The 24452-nt window shown below is 34.2% G+C and overlaps 4 protein-coding genes across 4 annotated transcripts in view; 2 read left to right on the top strand and 2 right to left on the bottom strand.

Moving 5' to 3' along the window:
* Positions 1-5823, bottom strand: part of LOC139519616 (uncharacterized) — a 64358-nt gene extending 58535 nt beyond the window's left edge. The window contains exon 1 of the mRNA XM_071311809.1: positions 5324-5823. Coding sequence (XP_071167910.1) covers positions 5324-5410 — 87 coding nt within the window. The 5' untranslated portion in view covers positions 5411-5823. The remainder of the gene's footprint in view (positions 1-5323) is intronic.
* A 6123-nt stretch (positions 5824-11946) lies between these two features.
* LOC139519565 (putative nuclease HARBI1) lies at positions 11947-13839 on the top strand. The gene is made up of 2 exons (XM_071311735.1): positions 11947-12333; positions 13205-13839. The coding sequence occupies exons 1-2, from the start codon at positions 12042-12044 to the stop codon at positions 13687-13689; spliced, it is 777 nt and encodes a 258-aa protein (XP_071167836.1). The 5' UTR covers positions 11947-12041; the 3' UTR covers positions 13690-13839.
* A 376-nt stretch (positions 13840-14215) lies between these two features.
* On the bottom strand, positions 14216-17606 carry LOC139521349 (uncharacterized). The gene is made up of 2 exons (XM_071314828.1): positions 17021-17606; positions 14216-14538 (listed from the first exon to the last, which is right to left on the bottom strand). The coding sequence occupies exons 1-2, from the start codon at positions 17436-17438 to the stop codon at positions 14216-14218; spliced, it is 741 nt and encodes a 246-aa protein (XP_071170929.1). The 5' UTR covers positions 17439-17606.
* A 2813-nt stretch (positions 17607-20419) lies between these two features.
* Positions 20420-21112, top strand: LOC139521348 (P-selectin glycoprotein ligand 1-like). Its single transcript, XM_071314827.1, has one exon. It carries the CDS (start codon positions 20420-20422, stop codon positions 21110-21112), a length of 693 nt encoding a protein of 230 aa, XP_071170928.1.
* Positions 21113-24452: the final 3340 nt, after the last annotated feature.

Raw genomic sequence — 24452 nt, 5'->3', positions numbered from 1 at the left:
ATGCACTGCATTTTTTTTTGTTGTGTTGAAAAGAATTTGTGTGCGTAAAAATCTTGTATTGGTGATAAATTTCTCTTTAATAACCAAGTTTCTGGATACCCATAATATTTTGAAAGATAAAAATAAGATAAAGATTAAAAAAAAATAAAAAATAAAAGTAGGTAAACGTTGTGATCGATAATTTCATTCAGATTAACCTATTTAAAAAATTTGTATTAGATTTGCTATTCAAGCTTCAGGCTAATATTTCAGTATTAAGAAGTGTTCAGGATATTTGGTAAAGACGTCAAAAATAATCGTATAAGGACATTGATGCCTATAACGAGTCCATTGGTGATTGCAGTCACTTTCATCTTATCTGAAAATCTAACAGATAACATCCTTTACAACTTACTATTTACAACTTTTCTCTTGCTGTAATTGCTATTGCGACTTTTAAAAAAAATCAAGAGCAGTAACTCCTATCTCAGAAGACACAGATAACATAGGGTATGTGCGCATATATCCGCGATCGGATCATGCACTTTGTAATATACAGACTGGATACAGAGAGAAGGATATAATATCTTATTTGTAGATCCTGACTGGCTGACATTACTATTCAGAGCATCGCTCTATTTGTTAGCTGAAACGTAAAGTCATTATTAGGTTAGGTAAACTACCCCCTTTAAGAGTAGACTAGTCCGACAGATAACCAATCTATCTGTCTGTAAGATTAGACTTCTTCGAAAGGACGGTAGTATATATATATACCTTACCTAATAATGACTTCAATGTTCAGCTAAAAAGAAAGCTAACCAAGGATTCTATCTCTCCCTACACACTCAATGCAATCGGCTGTAATATCGATTTATGAATAGCAAATTTCAAAGTCTACATTACATCCGATTTGTGTTTTATAGTTAACATATTTGTCGATCGTTTATATAAAATATTAATTCAATGTTTATAATAAATTAGTCGCATCACATTTCTTTTACGACTGAACGCAATTACAACTGAGTTTTCTAAATAAATAATCAATATACTGAAAGCTTTAATCAATCCATTAGTTTTCTATTTAAATTGTTTAACATTATTTTCCCAACTTCTATACAGTATGGGTTTTTGGTATTTTGTTTGTTTATGACGTATGCTGACTTTATTATTACACCATTTTCCTTTAGTTTTTGGTTGATAGTTGTCTCGAAAGCAATGATTCCCATATCTCCTTATTTTGATGTTATAGCAAATAGCACTCTTGTCGAAAATACCAAGCATCGAAGAGTTTCACTTGCACGGGCGACGAATTTTTGTCACCAGTTTCATAACAGTTACTATAATCTTCGAAAATGTCAGTCAGCAGATCAGTAATTCAAGAATATATACAGACGGAAAAATTTAGGTCTTGATAACAATTCTAGATTACATAGTTTCGTCATATTCCTTCAATATAAAAGCAAGGATTTGTTTACTATACAAATCCTTAATAATAAGACATCTTATCTAGCATACTTATATACAAAAGAAATTCAAAATTTCACACCAAAAAATAATATAACTCAAAGCGGATTTTATACATAATTAAATTATATCCTTGTGAATATATATCTAGGCGTAATTTTATTTAAAAAAAAACACAGATGCTTTCAATCAGTAACTTTACATGAGTTTTTAGACATAAAAAATAGTTTTGTTGTATTAAATGGGGACAAAAATCGTTTCAGTAATGATTTTTTTTTAGAAATTCTGTTTTATTTTTGAGACTTCCGTCAATGTGATAGATAAAAATTTGAGCCCATTACAGACGATTTCAATGAATGTGTAGGCAACGGTAATATCTTTTGGTTAGCTTGCTTGCTAGCTGAACCGTGAAGTCATTGTTAGGTCAGGAAAACTACCCTCCTTTAAGAGTAGACTAGTCCAACAGATATCTAATTTATCTGTCTGTAGGACTAGGCTACTTCGACAAGAGGTTAGTATACCTTACCTAACAATGACTTAACGGTTCAGCTCATTGAAATCGCTGTACATAATGTTCTACAAAAATAAAGTGTTTGATGAAATCGGCTCTACCTGGTTAAGATAATTGTAGCAAAGAAAATGCCCTCTAAAAAGTGGTAACTATCTAACTTAAACATATTTCATATTTTTGCGTTTAAGTTGATAACTAAACTACAGTGACACACTAAAACTGATCATTGAGCTTGGATTTCCGTTTCTCATTTTAATTATGGAATTGTTAGAGCCATATATATTATATAGATATAGGAAGATGGTATGAGTGTCAATGAGACAACTCTCCATCCAAATAACAATATATAAAAGTAAACCATTATAGGTCAAGGTACGGCCTTCAACACGGAGCCTTGGCTCAAACCGAGCAGCAAGCTATAAAAGAGGGACGAAAGATACCAAAGGGACAGTCAAACTCATAAATCTAAAACAAACTGACAACGCCATGGCTAAAAATGAAAAAGACAAACAGAAAAACAATAGTACACATGACACAACATAGAAAACTAAAGAATAAACAACACGAACCCCACCAAAAACTAGGGGTGATCTCAGGTGCTCCGGAAGGGTAAGCAGATCCTGCTCCACATGTGGCACCCGTCGTGTTGCTTATGTGATTACAAATCCGGTAAATAGTCTAATTCGGTAGGTCACATTCATGAAAGGGAAGGGGATTGTAGTTACGACGTAAGGAACATATCCGATATCATTTGTGAAAGGGTCCCAAAATTTACTAATGTAAAACCATTCAAACGGGTAAACAAACGGTCTAATCTATATAAAAACGAGAAACCGGTATGAACTTTATAAACAGACGACAACAACTGTATATTTATATTACTACAAGTATATTTTGAAAATGAAGTGAACTAATAATGAGTAGGTGCATGTGAAAGCTTCGTTTAAGTCTTACAGTAAAAAAGGAAAGGAAGATGCCATGCACAAAATGAGCTGATATGCTGTTTTGTTATGAACAAACCAAGTAATAAAGCAAAACTTTTTGATTTATATTATTATTATATCCCGATATAGTTGTATCTATTAAAATGCGATTTTTCAGTTTCTTGGATTTTATGCAATAACCTCCTTCAGTGTTGTTTTATCATACAAGTACCAATTTTACTTGAAGTAGCTTATTTTTTAAGCAAGTAATAGTTGACTGACATGCATGATTCTGTTACCAAGTCTTCAAAACAAAATGTCTTTACACCACCAAAATCACATCAGGCCTCATTTGAAATCAATTTTTTTCACATAAAAGCTTTGGTTAAAATGTGGCCCAGATTTATTTTTGTTGTGTACCTTACTTCAAAATACGTAGGTCTGAGAGTCTTTCAGGAAACTTTCAAAATGGGAATCACATCCTTTTGAAATTCGTGTTTCAGGTCAATGTTTAGGTCATAACTAATTCCAAATTAAGATATTGATGGGGGCTGTTTTAAATCTAAATTGTTCTGAGAGAATTGAGGATTTAATCATTTGGAATCACATCCTTTCGAATTGCATTACTCCTTTTCAAATCTTGTAACAATAGAAAAAAAAAATATCGTTGCTAGATGCTTTTCTTTCACATGATAACTGTGCATGCAGAGAGATTATCAGGAAACTTGAATTTTTAAATTAAAAAAAAAATTATAATCTTTTATGTAAGCCAAGCTCTCCAATACATTCTCCCCCATACCCCCAACAAAATATAACACCATTACCAAAATTTACACAAATAAATAATAATATAAGGAACCAAATTGAATATTTGCTGAATAAATAAATGAAAATGCAAAATCATTAACATGCTTTATAGCATAATAAATATAATATCAAGACACTTTTAATATACAACAGAGAACAATTTGAAACCACGTGTCCGTAATATTTCTTTGTGCTAGACAAACAAAATCAACTGAAAATCACATAGACTAATTTTACAACACATACGAATTCCCGCCTCAATTTTATGATTACGACTTTTAAATGGGACACTAGGGCTGAATTTAATCACAAAGATCAATACAAAATGTTTTCATTGTACTACAAACAAAAAGTTTGATATCATGTTCTTCACTTCGTTCCTGTATTGATGCTATTTGCGAGTTTTTAAAGAATTCAATGTTTTTTTGCAACTTTTAAAAATTTATGTTTTCTTCATTCTTGACATGTACAAATTTAGACGATCATCTTTGGACAATTTTTCCTCATAATTGCAAATTTGAAGAGAGAAAAAAAAGGGTTTAATATGGTCCAAGACATACCAGACAACAAGACAATATCATAAAAAGACAACTGTTATTAATGAATCCTGGGACGGATGATTTGTGAATACTAAGCTCCCTGTCCAAGAAAATTCATAAGAGCCACTATCATTCTAGATGATCGTTTCTGAAGTAAATGGTTTCTATTCTGTTTATTTACTTTAGGTTAGGGGAAAAAAAGGGGGGGGTAAAGAGGTAATAAACCTTCCATCGTTGAGGTGTTAATAATTTTCAAATTACCTATACAAAAAATATAAAAATATAGTATTTACTATTATACAGTATTATATAAGTTAATGTAGATGTTAAGTTACTGTGAATATATATATGCAAAGACCACTTGATGCTATATTATTTTGGTCATACGAAAGCCGGCATATTTTCTACTGATGAAATACATCACTTTTTGGTTAATATAAACATTTTATTTGATAAAATAGTAATCAATGATCTACTAACCAAATACATTAACAAAATAAAGTCAATAGTTGAAATCGAACAGTAAATGTTAAAATAAGTAAGTTGTCAAAACAAACAATAAGTTTACTGAATAACAAGTATATCTTACTTATAACTAAATAATTTATAATAACAAGTAAAGTACAAAGAGTTCAGTTGACAAATCAATACAAAATGTATACAAAATACCGGCCAAGATAATTTGATGCACATTAAGTGCATTTTGTAATTTATGAGTTAATATTTATTTACGCAAACATGACTATCTAAATCGGTCAAAAAAGGAATGGGATATTTCCTCCACCTTGACTTATTTAAACTTTAAAAATTTAAACTTCAATGTCACGGATATCAGTTATTTACAATAGAAGATAAAATAAGGTTATATGTAGTTAAATAGGGTAGTTTATGACGAGGAATGCCGTTTTCTTTCATGCCCCCTCCCCCCATAAAAAATCCCTCCTAAAAAGTATCTTGTAAAAAAATCACAAATTATTGTTAAAACGTACAGTACTTTTGAAGATAAAAAGAAAATAAACATATTATATACATCTAAATGAAAGTTATTAAAAAAGACGAATATTCACGAAGTCCTTTAAAAAAAACAATAACAAACGTACCTTAGAACTGCATGTTACCATATTATTTTTTTCTCCTGCGAGGCTTGAGAAAAATATAATCCAAAGAAAATATCTCGGAAAGCACATATTTCATATTGTCCTCTTTTTGTGACTTCCAGTAAAGAATTAAAATTGCAACACTAAAATCAGAAAGTCTTTCCCGTAAATTGATTTTGAGATAATTTGTAAATCATTATCAACAGCGACATCTCAGCAATAACTGTGTATTGATGTGACAAATAACTAGGTGTTATCTTAACAAGGTCATAATCCAGTACACAACAGAAATCAAGTCACAGGTGTTTAGATAGTTATTACTGAAAGGTATAAGACGATATTGTCGTATATGATCAAATCAATATTTACCATATTTGTTTTCAATAGTAAAAGTTTATAATAAACGAGGTTGATATGTTTCCTGTTCAACAAAATTATAAAACCTATGTTACTAATTTTTTTTAAATTTTAGTCGGAGACGGATGTGTACATTTGATATGATTGAGGCACTACGTGTCAGGGCCACTGTGGGCAGGGCTGTGTGTATTAATACAGGAGAAGGAAACATTGATCTAGGTGGAGCACTGACCAGTGGTGGATCCTGAAATTTTCATAAAAAAGGGGTTGGGGGAAGAGGACGGTGGCAAAGTCATGCCTTTTGTTAAAGCTTTGTACATACTCTTAATTTAACTGTTCCCGCGTCTCAACTTTTATTGTAGCAGAAAAGTCACTGTGGTAGCTGGCTATATACCATGATTGTTTTTGAAAACAACATGCCTGCTTATTCTGTTATATCCCTTTAATGTATTATTGTTAAATATACATATTCACATTCATGGCTCTACAATATGATCCAATGTGTCGATACCTGTATCTGGGCTTGGCGTTGCACAAGGTCATGTTTTTTCTGGGAGTGTTCATGGCGTCTTTACACTAAATCCATTGGATGTTGGATGTGTACTGATTGATAATTTATCTTAAATTATAATTTTTTTTTATTAGTTGTTATTTAAAACACTACTTTAAACTAGATGTCAGTAACTTTGAGTACTATGATATATGTGTACTTCATGTCTTTTTGTTGTGGTGATATACACGTATAGCCTACCTAACCACGTCCACTCTGTGTTTTTGTTATATCATGTATTCTGCTTTGTATCCATCTGATGGGTTATACATTGTAAGCCCTTTTTAATCGTTTTTCGAAGTTTAATGTTTTTATTGTACTGTTACACTACTATCCTAGATTAGTGGATGGTTTGCGCGCCTTCTAGAAGGCTTCTAAACACACTTATTTTTTTGCAATTTTAAATGATTCCTATAGACATTCCAGTTTGTTTACTTTATATACTAGAAAAATCTCATTTTTTCTGAATTGGAGAACCATTTTTTATCGATTAAGATAAGACAGTACTTCACGTATGAAGGTACAACTCATGTTACGTATTGGACATTTTGATGCGTTTCGTAGTTGACAAAACCGTTTCGTAGTGGACAAAAAGTTTCGTAGTTGACATCAACCCTATTCTATGTTAATAAAAACAAAATAAAAATTACATGAAACTAACCCTTGTTATTTGTTTTGCACGAATATAATTAAAAAAAAGAGTAAACAAGACTATACATGGTAGTTGTAGTGTCCACTACGAAACATTTTTCTCCCATACTTGCTTCGTAGGTGACCGTTTCGTAGGGGACATATAAAAAAGAAGATGTGGTATGATTGCCAATGAGACAACTATCCACAGACGACCAAAATGACACAGACATTAACAACTATAGGTCACCGTACGGCCTTCAACAATGAGCAAAGCCCATACCGCATAGTCAGCTATAAAAGGCCCCGATAAGACAATGTAAAACAATTCAAACGAGAAAACTGACGGCCTTATTTATGTAAAAAAAATGAACGAAAAACAAATATGTAACACATAAACAAACGACAACCACTGAATTACAGGCTCCTGACTTGGGACAGGCACATACATAAATAATGTGGCGGGGTTAAACATGTTAGCGGGATCCCAACCCTCCCCCTAACTTGGGACAGTGGTATAACAGTACAACATAAGAACGAACTATAAAAATCAGTTGAAAAAGGCTTAACTCATCAGATGGACAAAAATACAAGTGGACGTTGCCCGGTACTTATACATCCCGACACCAAAAGACACAATGAACAGATCTGAGAGTACTCGCATGCAGTTATCTGACAGCTACTAGTTCAAACCCACTAACATATTCACATGTTTTATTTTTTCCCCACAATCCCTATATTGCAATAGTAACAAGACTGATTGTATTCATCAAAGCATGTAATAAGCTGTACACTGATTTTTTTTCTTCATAATTTTAAAACCAGATACTTACAATGACTGAAGGAGATTTGATCCGTGTCGTAGTGGACATTAACAAAAATACGGTATCACTCTGGACTGGGTTGCACAAACGTTATTTAAATTTAAGTGTCATTTAAATATACGTTAAACCATAATTAAAATTAAGTAACCGTTATTCCTGTTGCACAAAGGTTCACTGTGCTTAAACGGCTGTGGGTAACTTAAGTTACCCACAGCCCAAGATGGCGGACTCTAAACTCGTTTATATTTAATTCATACAAAATGTATCTTTTGCGACGTTTTTCATGTAGAATGTAAATATTTATAGGATTATTGAATAAAGAAAAGACTAACAATTACCATAAATTTGTTAATATAGAGTTCACTAAAGCGCAATGTCAACTTTAAAAAATGCACAAGATGTCCGTAACTTTTTGATCGAAACTAAGCAGACTGTCAGTAACTTTATTTTTAGATGTGGGTAACTTTTGATTTAAAATTTTAAGAATTATAATTTCAACAATTAGAAGACAATTAACATCATATTTGTAACCTTCGCGGCCGTTTATACTACTCATTCACCACCACATGTGATTTTATCAACGCATCATACTTACACCACAGAAGTTTTATGTGGGGTTTGTGGTACTCCATCCTGGTTATGGTTTGAACTTTTATTTACTGATGTGCGTCTTATCGACGTTTTTCGCTTGTCAGACCAAGGCTTTTCCATACTCTTTAATGTTTTGAGTTTAATTATATGTTTGCGGTTTACCTTCACCTCTGTTTCTTTCTATGTGTATTTTGATGAATACTCTTTGACGCGGCTCAGTATTTATACATCCCACCAGTTAGTTATAGTGTTATGATTTTTTGAATATGTTTCCTAGTATGTTTTTTTCTCTCTTTGGATGTTATCAGGGTTTTTAGACTATTAAATTACCCTGTTGTCCTACGTAGTTATTTATATTTTTATATACTATGTCGAATTGTTACACTATGTTGACTGCTCTTTTCCGTTTATTGTCACTGACTTTTATCTATATTGTCTTTTAGTTTTTTATTCAGTTTAATGAGATTTAATGAAACTTCACTTGCATACAAATGAAATATGCAGCTAGCTGTAAAACTAAGTTTATTCATTTATACAAAATGTCCTTTTTTAAAGTTTTCCCATTTACTGTAAATCTTGGCCAGGGTGCCGCAATATCACCGTGCGCAACGTACCAGTGTGTCCAGATTGACACCCCTTTTATTTTACTGTCCATGCTGATGGGATTTGTTGTTGTGGGGATGAGAGAAAAGTTTGTGCACTTAAGTCTCGTATAGTCTATCCACTGCATGCCTGGGCAATTTGGGTTCCCCTCCAAAATCCCGGATTCCCGCTACCCTTAAATTATGTAACACTGAAGTTGAAGATGAAATTCATTTTCTTCTTCAGTGTCCTGATTTAGAAAGTAAAAGATCTGAATATATAGATTACTTAAATAAGGTTAACAAAAACTTTAAAAGCCTCCCAAATAAATCAAAATTAATATGGTTAATGTCATCTGAGGATAATGTTATAATTAAAAAAGTAAGTTTATTATTGTGTACTTTATTCAAAGAGAGAAAATTAATTCTAGATACAGTTTAGTCACCGGTAGTTTGTCCATCTATATTATATTGCAAAACTATATATATATATCTTTTCTGCAGAATTTATTTGGTTGAAAAAGACTTGACTTTGTTTAATTGTTAAATGAGGGGGAGGACAGGGGGGTACCCTTCTCCCTTCTCCCACCCATCTTCTCCTTTCTCCTACCCCCGTTCTCCTTTCTCCCATTAGAATAAAACATCTCCTTTTGAGATATTTTTTCTTGAAATATTAGAAATTTTTTTAAAAGGAGAGATATTTTATTTTTTCTCCTTTCTCCCAGCCTTCCTCTCCTTTCTCCTTTCTCCTACCCCCTTTCTCCCTGTCTCCCTTACCCCTGTCCTCCCCCTCTTAAATAATCAATGTAATCAATATGTAATCACTTGTATGAAATTGAACTTAATTGTACTGCTCAAATTATTGGGCGTCATAATTGACAATAAAAAAAAACTTTGTATATTGTCGTTGCTGTCAGAAAATCAGTAAGTGTATACATGCTCCATGTATGTGTAAAAAATACTTGTGTAGTCTACTTGTTCAAAAATAAAAACGAACAATGATGTTTCAACAGTTTATCTGCTATGATCGGAAACAACCCTTCGAATTAGGCGATTCGGGTACCCCGACGTTATACAAAATGAGACCCGAGTTTTGCGGATTTATCGTGATTTTTTTCATATTTTTCCCAATTTTGTCTTCCATCGGTACAATGAATTATATCATACTAGACATCTACTTCGTTTTGTGAATATGTATTCGATGCAATCTCTATCATCAGTTTAAACATTACATCCGCGTATGTCGATTCTTTGAAAGTTACGGACATCTCTATTGGTATGATGGAAAAAGTTACGGACAAGTTGTTTTGAAGTTACGGACAGCCTAAGTGTTTTTTAAAATCGTGCTGTGATCGTTTCTTTTGTAGAATTTAATCACCTTTCCAGTTTAGGGGTTTCCCTAAACGATCAATACAACTTTTAAATTCAGTTGTTTAATTGATGCATTTGTGGTATTGTTATTCTATAGAAGAAAAGTATCTAACCGACGCAAGGCGGCTCCATCTTGGGCTGTGGGTAACTTAAGTTACCCACAGCCGTTTAAGCACAGTGAAGGTTTATTAGAGGTAAGTAACACTTAAAGGTTACTTAAACTTAAATGTGGCAAAGGGGTACTTTTAAATATTTAAATATCGATTAAATATGGAAGACATGCTGCTTTTCGGCAACCTTGCTGGTAATATAAGGCCACCATTGGCACCTAGAAAGTATAGAGAAAGGCTACTCACCCTAAATGATTTGACAGACAAGCAGCTTCGTTCCAGATATAGATTTGGGAGACAATCTATCCAAAGGATAACTGATATTGTTCGTGACGATATTACACACCCGACCCAGAGAAGTCACGCACTAAGCGCAGAAATGCAGGTACTAAATGTAGATTTTAAACTCTTGTAAACATGGTTTTGAAAAACAATTACATTCTCCAATGTTTGTTTCTATTTTTTGTGTGTTTACGAACATAACCACCATTTGCGACATCCTTTTTCTTAGAATAAAAACAGCTACACAAGATCATCTGCACACTGAGTATTAAATCCTTTCATAAATGCCGAAATCCAAAATATGTGTCAAACATTTCCCACCATCAACTTTGTTTACATTTTTTCAAAGGGACGTTATACATTTTACGGGGTTCATAAAGGGATACAGTTTCTTATAAAATTTAACTTTTTGTAAAGTCATTGGGGAGGGGAGGGAAACCCGGAAACGTGTAATTTATCTATGAAATTCGTTACTGTCCGTGTGACATATTAATAGTGATATCATAGAGACACGCTGTTAAAAAATAATAATTATTATTTTCAGTGATTTTTTTAAAACACATAATTTCAACGTGCACAACTTTATACCTTTGTTATTATTTTAGAAATAATACGAATTAATATGAAAAAGGGGCAGGACCTTTTTCGGACGTCGGGATCGGATGTTTTTATGATCGGGATTTCTGGATTGATCCTTTCGCGACCCGGGAATTCTTGTTTCGAATTTTAGGATGCCGAGATTTTTTTTTAATTCTGGACCTCTGGATTTCATTAGTTTAAGCGGTAAAGCCCGGGATTTCGGGATAAGGACCCTCTTTTAAGTATCAATATATATATATGTATGTATAATAATTAATAATTAACGATTATTCATTTAATCGCTAAACTAAGAAACGCCGGTTCCTGCATGTTTATAATCTTGAAAATATAAATATCTAGATATTAAATTAAATACATATGATATATTTTTGTATGAAGAGATTATGTTTCGAACATCATATACGGTTGTGTGCAAACGTGTCAAATGACGAAAAGGACCCGATACTTGTACCTTATTTCGGGGTTCAGGGATAAATTTTTGCAATAAAATGCATGTAATATATGATTTTTAAATTCTGTATCTAAGCAGCGTTTTAAGTGTATAATCAGTGGCGGATCCAGAAATGTTCATAAGTGGGGGCCCACTGACTGGCCTAAGAGGGGGCCCGGTCCAGTCATGCGCCAGTGATTCCCTATTTAAGCAACCAATTTTTTTCTAAAAAAAGGGGGGCCCGGGCCTCTGCTCCCCCCTGATTTCGCCTCTGATAATATATATATATAAATGGTTAATGAACTGTTAGCACGCAAGTTTTAAAAATAAACTCATCATATATAATGTTTTAACAGGTGCTTGTTGCTTTGAGGTTCTTTGCATCTGGTAGTTTCATGCAGGTCATAGGAGATACTGTGGGTATAGATAAATCAACAGTTAGTAGATGTGTTAACAAAGTATCAAAAGCCCTTGCTTCTAAATCTGACCAGTACATCAAATGGCCGTCAGAACAGAGGAAACGAGATATAAAGCAAGGTTTTTATGACAATGGTGGATTCCCTGGAGTAATTGGTTGTATAGATGGTACCCATGTGAGAATTGCAGCACCCTCAAGCGACGAACCATCATTTGTCAACAGAAAGGGCTTTCATAGCATAAATGTGCAGGCCATTTGTGATAATGAAGGTATTTATCAACATAAATTAATTTTTATTTTCCATTCATGCCACGCATATATATACATAATGGTTTACTTTTTTAAATTGTTGTTTAGATGGAGTGTTGTCTCATTGGCACTCATACCACATCTTCCTATATCTATATAGAACTATAAACATGCATCCGCAATGAATATATAACATTACTTTATCATTATTCGTTCCTGCCAAAAAAAATGTCAATATTTTTATAAGTATATCAAAATATCATAGAGTGATTTAGTTAAATATTCAAGCAGTTATAAGCATAACAAAATATGCAGATCGTTTGTCCATTTCACTGATAAATGCCAGAAAATAAACCCACTTTTTAACTTGACCAATTAAGATTCCGCGTAGACTTCTGGCTGTTTGATCATCTCTGATAAAGTAAAATCCAGACCAGCGCTTACAAAGAAAATTCTATAAAAGGTATAAAGGACGACATCAAATGATAAAAAACTGAATTCACATAGTTTTTTTACCGATCCCCACCTCCACCCCCTCTTCACTTAATTTGGAAAAAATCGATTTTATATATACAAATATGCGAAATCTTAAACCCCCACCCATGCACCCCCAAACTATTTGATCTTAGTTTTTTTTTATCCTACATGTATTGATCTTTTAATATCATTCCTAAGTTCCAACGGTACCGTTCCGACAAAACATTTGAAAAGGCAATTTTAAAACCTTTGAATGGTGTCATAAAATTCTCAATTCGGAATTTGCTATGAAATAAAATTGTGTTGTTTTAAAAATCAATAAAAAATCAAATAAGCTCTCAAAAACTAAAAGATTTTGTTTTTGTTTTAGTATTTCTTGATTTATATTACAGTATACAATTATTATTTTCGTAGGTAAATTTACAAACATTGTAGCGAGGTGGCCTGGAAGTGTTCATGACAGTCATATCATGAGATGTTCACAAATATCTGAACATTTGGAGCAAGCTCATAAATGTGTAGAAGATGGATTAATACTTGGTGACAGCGGCTACGCATGTAGAAGTTTCCTGATGACGCCTTATATCAGACCGACAGAGCCTTACCACGAGAGATTTAATACAGCTCACACGCGCACAAGATGCTGCATTGAAAGAACATTTGGGTGGTGGAAGAAACGATTTTATTGCTTGCACGCAGAATTAAGACTACAACCAGAGAAAGTATGCACCTTAATTATGGCATGTGCAGTTTTGCACAATCTTGCAATAGAGATGAGAGAACCGATGGAGGATCCTGACGATGAAATTCAAATGTTTTGGAACATCAGCAAAGATTTCCAAGGACCAGACGAAGGACGTGTTGTGAGAGATCACATTGCAAGGACATTTTTTGCATAATAATTTTATTATATTACACTGAAGCACATTAAAGAATAATATCACAGATAACATAAATGTTCAAAAATTGTACATCATCTTTTTCTTTGTTTCATTGATCATGCATTTAATGCATCAAGAGTTAGTAGGGCGTCGTTCTCTTGTATTTCCCACTGGTTCAGCCTTCTAATTTCAAGTTTAAGCTTTTCGTTTTCCAGTTTAATTTTAATAAAATTGAGAAAGGAAATGGTGAATATGTCAAAGCGACAACCACCCGACCACAGAGCAAACAACAGCCGAAGGCAACCAATGGGTCTTCAATGCAGCGAGAACTCCCGCACCCGCAGGTGTCCCTCAGCTGGCCCCTAAAATATGCATAATAGTACAGTGATAATGGACGTCATACTAAACTCCGAATTATACACAAGAAACTAAAATTTAAAATCATACAAGACTAACAAAGGCCAGAGGCTCCTGACTTGGGACAGGCGCAAAATTGCGGCGGGGTTAAACATGTTTATGAGATCTCAACCCTCCCCCTATACCTCTAGCCAATGTAGAAAAGTAAAAGAATAACAATATGTTTCTCTACCTCAAGTTTAAATTTTTCTTCCTGGACTGTTAATACATCATATTGTTTCCTTGCTAGCATTTCCTGAGTTATAACATGTGAAGTCTTCACTGAGTTTTTCTTAGAGTATGGAGTGCTTGTGTATCTTGGTAACGAAATTGCAGTAGCGGGAGTGCACGTAATAGTATCATAGGTATCATTGTTTACTAACAAACAACTTTCTGGTTGAACTTCAACCTCACACCCTGAGAAAGATTCAGCTGGAGATATATTTGGTGAAAAGATTGAGTCTGAATTATCTGAAAATATAAAGATTGAAAATGCATGAATTATACGGTATCGATTAGACTGGCATAAAGAAGGCAGTGTTTGAATATATATTACAGAAAGAAAGTAAAATACTTATTGTTTTAACCTGCCAAAATATTTACATAGTATATACAATCTTCAAGAAAATGTTAATATGTCAATTAAAATGTTGATATACAATGTATATAAATATATTGAACTGCCGTCAGTAAAATTAAAATTAGATACATCATGGGCCATAGTTCATTCTGATTAAAATCAAACCTCTCACGGTTTGTTTGTATATATCGTGTGTTGGAGGCAGGGGCGGATCCAGCCATTTAAAAAGGGGGTCCCAATCCAGGAGAAAAGAGGGGCCTGATGGGGGAGCATCACATTGTTCTAGTAAAAAATAACCAATAAAGATGCCGAGCAAAACGAGCCAATTTTGTTTGGGTCTAGGCAATTCATTTCCAAAAATGTGAGAAAGAAAGTTTTTTTCCGTCTAAAAAGGGGCCATACTATTCTATTCCAAAATAAACCCACGTGAGACCCCCATCCTAAATCTATATATATAACGTTACTCCTATTAATTTCTGACTGTGGGATATTTTGAGGAAGACGCACTGTACGAATTCAATGTTCAATGATTAGAGTAAAGAGAGGTGGTACAATTGCTAATGAGAGAACTAACCAGCAAGGTTTGACCAAAGTAGATGTATGCACTGATGGGCAACCGCGCCGCGGCCTTTAATAATGACGAGAGAGAGAGAGAGAGAGAGAGAAATACAATGCAAATGCCCGACAGGAAAAATATGAAACATATTTAACTTGGGAAACTAATGTTGTTTAGCCTAATTGACAATAAAACAATGATTCAGGAAAATTGATCGAATACACGACCTCTCGCAATGTAAGCAATGATATTATATAGTTCTTGTCTAAATTATAGGACTTTAATTTATATTTGTCTCAGAAAAAAGGTAACTGCAAATTACAAGTTTTGTGTCAATTGTAGCAATAAACTAATAATAGTTACCAACATCTAAATTATGTGTTAATGTTTATTGCATAGATTTCTTTCTATTAGCATTAAGAATCATAAATATTTTCCACGACTACATTGTACATTATTTTGAACTAAGATCAACTATGGCTACACAAATGCTCCTCGACGAAAATATAAAAAAAGATGTGGTATTATTGCCAATGAGACAACTAAGAAAGCATTTATTATTTGAAAAAAAATGATATATGCTCCATTTAATTTTTGTGTAGTGAAAAGGTGGGGTAGGAGGGGTCCTGATTCCGAATTCCCGGGCTTAAAGACACAAAATCCCGATCGCGGTCCAGATTTTAAATAAAGTTAATTCCCCGTCGATCCCAAATTATAAAAAAAAGAATTCCCGGATCCCGAAAGGGTCAATCCTGAAATCCCGAACTTAAAAACACGTACCGATCCCAAAGACCCGAAAAAAACCTATACCCCTCCCCTCTAGTATGAAAATACTTTTTAAATTAATAAAAACAATCATTTATCTCGGAACAAGTCGATTGTCTTTTTTTTTAAACTCAATGTAGAAATTACGTTTACCCAAATTATTAATTGTGTTTATGCAAGAATTATCACGTTAGACATGTTAGAAATGATACAAAAAATTCAAGTACTGTAACATAGAATAAATCGATAATGGTGTGCTTTAAAAACACCCATAATTGTACCTCATTACTACCGTGACGTCATGTTAAAAATCGAAAAGCTAAAATATTTCTCTAAGAGGCAATAGTGCAGGAGAATTGAATTAAAAATAATAATATTTGTGAGAGTAAGAATATTGGGAAATATTGGATTATTACACAGAAACCGGTAAGGTTTTTTTCTATTTCTGAAGTAAGCTCGAGTGAGGCCCCTCATGGGGGGGTCATAGTAATCACATAATCACCATTTTTTTGCCAATATAATCACATAATCATTAAATATTTGCTTATCTTTAGTAATCAAATAATCATAAACTAAAAATACAGTCCTAGGTAATCAAATAATCATGAAATATTTGGCTTAATAATCAAATAATCATTAAAAAAACGGCCAAGTAATCACATAATCAAAAACCCCATGAGGGCCCTCTCGAGTGAATATCCGTTCGACTTTGTTGACGGTTGCGAAATGTGCTTGGTCACAGTCATATGGTTTCATTTTGACTTATAATTGAGAGGTCAGAGAATAAGAAATCGTAAATATTGAAAAATTAGTAAATAGCGAATGACGATATTCATTCCATAAGCAGTGTGTGAGCGTCCTTATATATACAATTAATTTTATTATTATACAAATGTGGACTACCCTTCAAAAAGGCCCCACAATTTATTTTTAAGGAATGTGTTTACAAATATTGATCAGCTGATGCGTAGTTGAGAGAATTAGAATGTGTATTTCCTTTTTTTTTAAATTTAAGAGCAACACGATAAGAGAAAAAGAGAAAGAATAAGCACCTTCAGAAGTTACAAGAATCACTGAAGATTCACAACCATTCAGGCCAACGAAACTGGAACAATCCTTCATCATTTCAACTATTTTCTCTGTTTCATTTGACATTGGTTTAGGTGCCGGCCCACCACCTGTTTGTTTTGAATATTTGTTTTTTTCAGCATACTGTGTTTTTGCCTTTGATTGCAAGTTTTGCCATTTGGTTTTAACTTCTTTGCCTGTGCGACAATGTAACCCAAGAGCATTGATTTGGCATGATATGGTCTTCCAGACCCCTGTTTTCTGTGCATTTGTAATGGCGTTGGTCAATTTGCTTCTTATTACAGTTAAATTTTGTTCAACCAGTTGCCTGAGTAAGGAAATTTCTGATGAATCCCAGTTTGATGATCGTTTTTTTCTATCAGCGTCTACTTGGTTCTCCATTTTGATTCCGTACAAAATTCGCGAAAATGCACGCGAATAAGGGAACTGTTTTAGAACCAGTTGATTCTGGATTAAATAATACTTAAAGTTGTTAAATAACACTTAAGTAATTGAAGGCGTAATTAAGCTTTGAGCAACAGATTTTAAACTGTTGTTTAACTAATTATTATTTAAGAAGTTAAGTATCATTTATCTTTTAAATAATGTTTAAATTAAATGACGTTTGTGCAACCCAGTCCAGGTCCATTTAATGTGCTAATTTTTCTTACCAACAATTTAATTGCCGTTATAAAAAACATAAATTATTTTGTAAGACCTTTTAATGTTTATATCTCTTGCAAACAAAATTTACATTGATTTTATAAAACTGTTTATTAAAAAAATTTAATGACTTCGTTTCGTAGTGGACATTTTGCCAGGGACACACCTTCTGAAATTAAAAATCCTATGTTAAAATCTGTTTATTAAAATAGGTTGGCTCTAAACATACTTTTGAATTATTAATTAACTTATATTAAGTAAAAATAACATTTATTTCTACATTTTTTACGATATTTTAGAGCATGAATGTTGAATCAATATCTTATCAATCCCTCTAAAAAATAAACCGTGTCATGGTTAAAAAAGTTAAATCTAATTCAATGTACTGACTGCACAAAAAATTACTTGCAAAGATCAAACACATTTTTTAAAAAGTGGCTGGGACAAGAAAGTACACGTGTTTTTATTGAAAAACGCCCTTTGAACAAATATAGTCCGGATTAACTCTGGTGTAAAGGTTAAGGATGCACTTGGGTGAGGTTTTGGAAATTGGTGTCAAATGTTCGGATTCCTTGCTTTTTTTCCTACGGTACAGGGTGAAATATTGTGCCCCATAATACCCATGTTTCTTTTCATAAAAGACTTATTTTCCAAAATTGAAGCAGATTCTTGATTTTTGGTCTTTCGATTTGAGACCCAAATAATACCTATGTAAGGTAAAAGTCCGAGTCAGCCTTTTCCCGCCATTTTTTAAAATTCAAATATCTCGAAAAGGAGCTCCATGACCTATCAATATTTTTAGCTTATTTTTTCTTCATAACTGGTGCTCTTTCGACTTGTAGTATCAATTTTAATTTCTTGATTTTTTTTTAATCAAATTTCACCTAAGTACATCCTTAAGAGGGGCTTGTTACAATTGCCGGGTTTACTATCCATACGAACCCCTAAAAAAAAACACTTTTTTAGGGGTTCGTATGGATAGTAAACCCGGCAATTGTAACAAGCCCCTGTGAAGACATGATCTTTGAAAGAAAGAAAAAACAGAGCTCGATCAGTCTAGATCCGTAGTAGAATATACACATTACCATCTTACTCAAGAAAATAATGTGTTTTATCTTATCATAACAACTGATAAAAGAAATACAGAACATGTATTCATTTGCTAGATAAGGGAGGTAATTCAAATAACTTTCCTTTTATACAGGTGTAACGTGTAACCGGGCGGGGACGTTTAGATATTTTTATCTAGGGTTCGTACCAGTTTCCTGGGATTTGAAAAGCAATTCAAAAGTTCTAAAGTCAATAAAAAGTTTACACTACCACTAACAAATATGAAACAAATACTACATAAAACGAATTTCAACACCTATCAAACTAACCCGAACCTATTGAATTAAAACTGTTTAAAACCCTTTCAGTCCGATACTGTTTAAACCACAGGTATTTGGGGCATGGACCCCCCATTTTTGGACCTCACTAAAAAAAAAAATTGTTTGGTGTTTTTTTTATTTATTTTCAATTTTCTACAATGTATGAACATATATCAAGTCTCAACAATCCATTGCTAGTCGATTGCAATAACTTTTTTACTTTCCATACGAGCCCCAAGTGAAAAAAGAAGAAAAATCAGAAACTACTGGTATAATTTGGTCTAAACCCGGTAGATCCACAGAAGTACTTATTTGTGTCCATGATTTACTTATCCGTAGCCAGAGTAGTTACAAAAAAGGCATTTTGTTTGCGGTGTTTAAATACGCAGCCTCTGTTGTTACTACTCTGTCGTTGTCAAATTTGAAATATTTACATATTTAGATCGTTCAGTGCTGTTATTTGGAATTTTTATTGACGCAATCGTTCTTGTTATATCCATTTCAAGGTTTCTGAAGTCAGTTTTACATTTCAAGATATTTCTTTATTTGTTTATTCATTTAAAAAAATCAAGCATAATTAGATAAATTGTTGCCACGGATAAGAAAGACGCGTGGCAACGGATAATTTACAAGTCGTGGCCAAGAGTAAGTAACTCATGGCCATGACTTAGTAATTCGTGGCCATTAATAAGTAATTGGTGGCCACAACTTACATTTTTTTCTACTGCATAGAATAACCCAAATAAGCTGTCATACATTTGTGCAAAAATATATTTCATATAGTCTTGATTAAAAATCTGAAATAAGACCGGCAGAATAGCAAAACTCTATTAAATTGCTAATTCACCGGAGCCGGCAAAATAGCGCCAATGAGGCTATTTTTGCCGGAGCCAGTAAACTAGCACCTTGTAGCTATCTACAAAGAAATATTATCCTATTCGAATATTTGGAAGATAATTCAATTCAATAAAGAGAAAAAAAAGGGGGACAGGGTGAACCTTTGTGAGCGTTATCATAGGTTTAGTTCCCTACTATTTTTGACTCAATACTTATAAGAACAAATAAGGTTACGTGAGCAGTAAGAGAAATTGGCATTGCTAAGCCATAAAAATGGACCTAGAATTCCTATGTTGTGTGATAAATTTAGAAAGATTTGTTCATACAGAGCTCCCTTAAGTTTTTATTTATATTTTGAAAGTGTCCTTCAAACATTTTGGCTCTAAACGGGTAATTATGGGGACGGGGGATGATATGAGCCGAGCCATTCTTACACATATTTTTTCTGTATTTTTCTAGAAATTCAACCCTCAACTCCCCTTATTCTACATTTCAATTAGATAGTTGTACTACATGTTTGATTTTTATGATTCAGAGTATCACGAAGACAGCAGTACAGAAAAATCAGAAACTACTGGTATAATTTGGTCTAAACCCGGTACATCCACAGTAGCACCAACAAAACATGGAACACCAATAGAACCACAGTCTAGACCTGGAACATCTATAGAACCACAGTCTAGACCCGGAACATCAATAGAACCACAGACTAGATCTGGAACATCAATAGAACCACAGTCTAGACCTGGAACATCTATAGAACCACAGTCTAGACCCGGAACATCAATAGAACCACAGACTAGATCTGGAACATCAATAGAACCACAGTCTAGACCTGGAACATCTATAGAACCACAGTCTAGACCTGGAACATCTATAGAACCACAGTCTAGACCTGGAACATCTATAGAACCACAGTCTAGACCTGGAACATCAATAGAACCACAGACTAGATCTGGAACATCAATAGAACCACAGTCTAGACCTGGAACATCAATAGAACCACAGTCTAGACCTGGAACATCAATAGAACCACAGTCTAGACCTGGAACATCAATAGAACCACAAACTAGATCTGGAACATCAATAGAACCACAGTCTAGACCAGGAACATCTGTAGAACCACAGTTGAAACCTTGTATAGCAGGTGAAGCAGCATCGAAAGGCACATCAGCAGAAGTTCAAAACCCTAAACTGGTTTTCTAAACCCTAAACCCGAACCCAAACCAGTTTGAATTGCAATAAATTCGCCCTTAATTCAATAGGTTCGGGTTATGTTGATGGGTGTTGAAATTCGTAGTATTTGTTTCATATTTGTTAGTGGTAGTGTAAACTTTTTATTGACTTTAGAACTTTTGAATTGCTTTTCAAATCCCAGGAAACTGGTACGAACCCGAGATAAAAATATCTAAACGTCCCCGCCCGGTTACACGTTACAAATGGTGGCTCAGCGGTGGGATTTGTCGGGCATTTCTGTTTAGTATTTTGTGACTGTCTATGACTGTCCGTCCGTCGGATGGGGACGTTAAATCCGAGGTCCCGTGTTCAGGGAGTACCACGTCCTGTGCACGTTAAAGAACCCTTTACAACCAACTCTTTGAGGGGTACGTAAGTGGCCTGTTGTGAGGCAAAATTGTTTTAAGCCGGTTTTTTTGACAACACGTCTTTTCAAGTTGTATTCAAAATATAATATTTGAAACGGTTATATATCTGGTCAAAATTTAATTTAAGTTCAGTATTCAATTGCTTGTACAAATGTGAATAAAAGTATGATATTTGGAAAATAGGAACTTAGCTAAGAAAACAGAAAGACCATGCTAGTCGAAAGAAGCTGACGGGAACCTCAGAACTGTGAGTAGGCTAAGCTAGGTACCCCTAGGTCTGACGCTTGTCGACAGATTGTTGTAGGAAAGCCATTAGTTGGTTATCATGGTATAACCCTCGGTGTACAAACAGTTGCTGGGAGAGATATTCTGCGGAATGAGTGGATACATTGAGGTTAAAAGTAGGACCTTGGTATGGTGTCAGCTAGTGTTAACACTATTTTCAAACCGTCTGACCCGTTCCAAACATTTACGTTTCAGACCAGTTCCAATCATTTAGGTTTCAGACAATAGCTCCAAACCGTCTGACCAGTTTCATACATTTAGGTTTCAGACTATAGTTTCAAACAGTTGGTTTAAACTACAGGTATTTGGGGCATGGACCCCCCTTTTTTTGGACCTCACTAAAAAAAAATTGTTTGGTGTTTTTTTATTTATTTTCAATTTTCTACAATGTATGAACATATATCAAGTCTCAACAATCCATTGCTAGTCGAAAATTTTCCTAAATGTATGGAACGAGTCTGATACCTAAATGTATGAAACTGGTCAGACGGTTTGGAGCTATTGTCTGAAACCTAAATGATTGGAACTGGTCTGAAACGTAAATGTTTGGAACGGGTCAGACGGTTTGAAAATAGTGTCTGAAACCTGTCTTCGGTACAAATGACGATATTCCGAACTGTATAGCTACCCACTATTTATACTTAGAACGCGGACCTCGAAGAGAGCACCCTAGCAACAACTGTACAGGTAAAGCGTCTGATAGCAACCAAGGATAAAGGGATGATTTTAGATACAGTTTTCAACGATAATAAGATTAAATGGGAAACTCATAGAGATATCGGAAAATATATAACAGTTACTGTAGAAATATTATAACCTTCTTAAACTGCAAATTCGTAACACTAACCATGCCTCCGATTTCATGCGTCCTCGCATGAGTTTACAATTTAGTACTCACAATCAAAACACAATCAAAACCGTTCTCGTTAACACTAGCTGACACCATACCAAGGTCCTACTTTTAACCTCAATGTATCCACTCATTCCGCAGAATATCTCTCCCAGCAACTGTTTGTACACCGAGGGTTATACCATGATAACCAACTAATGGCTTTCCTACAACAATCTGTCGACAAGCGTCAGACCTAGGGGTACCTAGCTTAGCCTACTCACAGTTCTGAGGTTCCCGTCAGCTTCTTTCGACTAGCATGGTCTTTCTGTTTTCTTAGCTAAGTTCCTATTTTCCAAATATCATACTTTTATTCACATTTGTACAAGCAATTGAATACTGAACTTAAATTAAATTTTGACCAGATATATAACCGTTTCAAATATTATATTTTGAATACAACTTGAAAAGACGTGTTGTCAAAAAAACCGGCTTAAAACAATTTTGCCTCACAACAGGCCACTTACGTACCCCTCAAAGAGTTGGTTGTAAAGGGTTCTTTAACGTGCACAGGACGTGGTACTCCCTGAACACGGGACCTCGGATTTAACGTCCCCATCCGACGGACGGACAGTCATAGACAATCACAAAATACTAAACAGAGATGCCCGACAAATTCCACCGCTGAGCCACCATTTGTAACGTGTAACCGGGCGGGGACGTTTAGATATTTTTATCTCGGGTTCGTACCAGTTTCCTGGGATTTGAAAAGCAATTCAATAATTCTATTTAAAGTCAATAAAAAGTTTGCACTACCACTAACAAATATGAAACAAATACTACATAAAACGAATTTCAACACCTATCAACCTAACCCGAACCTATTGAATTAAAACTGTTTAAAACCCTTTCAGTCCGATACTGTTTAAACCAACTGTTTGAAACTATAAATGTATGAAACTGGTCAGATGGTTTGGAGCTATATTGTCTGAAACCTAAATGATTGGAACTGGTCTGAAACCTAAATGTTTGGAACGGGTCAGACGGTTTGGAACTATTGTCTGAAACCTAAATGTTTGGAACTGGTCTGAAACCTAAATGTTTGGAACTGGTCTGATACCTTAATGTTTGGAACTGGTCTGAAACCGAAATGTTTGGAACTGGTCTGAAACCTAAATGTTTGGAACTGGGCTGAAACCTAAATGTTTGGAACTGGTCTGAAAACTAAAAGGTATAACACTTTATTTAATAAACATGTTTATAACTGTCTGAACAATAGGGCAGCACTAAGGCATGGTATGTCAGCAAACACTCACTGCAATAGTGAGAGATGCGAGACACAAAACCTTAGCACCAGCCATGTTTGGACAATCTGTACCGAACCAACAGTCTCAGCCTTTCTATATTCTGTCCACAGGTTCCAAGCACTACACTTCACTTAAACTTAACCGACTGCCTGCTATAAACTACTTCCTTTCCAACCTTTCCAATGTTCACTGTCTGTTGTCTTCGGTACAAATGACGATTTGAACAACAACAACAAATGGAAGTTTTTAACGACCTTGACTGGCTGTACAGCCCTTGCACGGTCGGCTCGTTTTGAATGAATAGCTACCCACTATTTATACTTAGAACGCGGACCTCGAAGAGAGCACCCTAGCAACAACTGTACAGGTAAAGCGTCTGATAGCAACCAAGGATAAAGGGATGATTTTAGATACAGTTTTCAACGATGATAAGATTAAATGGGAAACTCATAGAGATATCGGAAAATATATAACTGTAGAAATATTATAACCTTCTTAAACTGTATGATATTTGGAAAATA

This window comes from Mytilus edulis, chromosome 4, assembly GCF_963676685.1.
Source record: "Mytilus edulis chromosome 4, xbMytEdul2.2, whole genome shotgun sequence".
NCBI classification, from domain to species: domain Eukaryota; kingdom Metazoa; phylum Mollusca; class Bivalvia; order Mytilida; family Mytilidae; genus Mytilus; species Mytilus edulis.
Note: the sequence above shows the minus strand (reverse complement) of the source record. Positions and strands in the feature narration are given on the sequence as shown.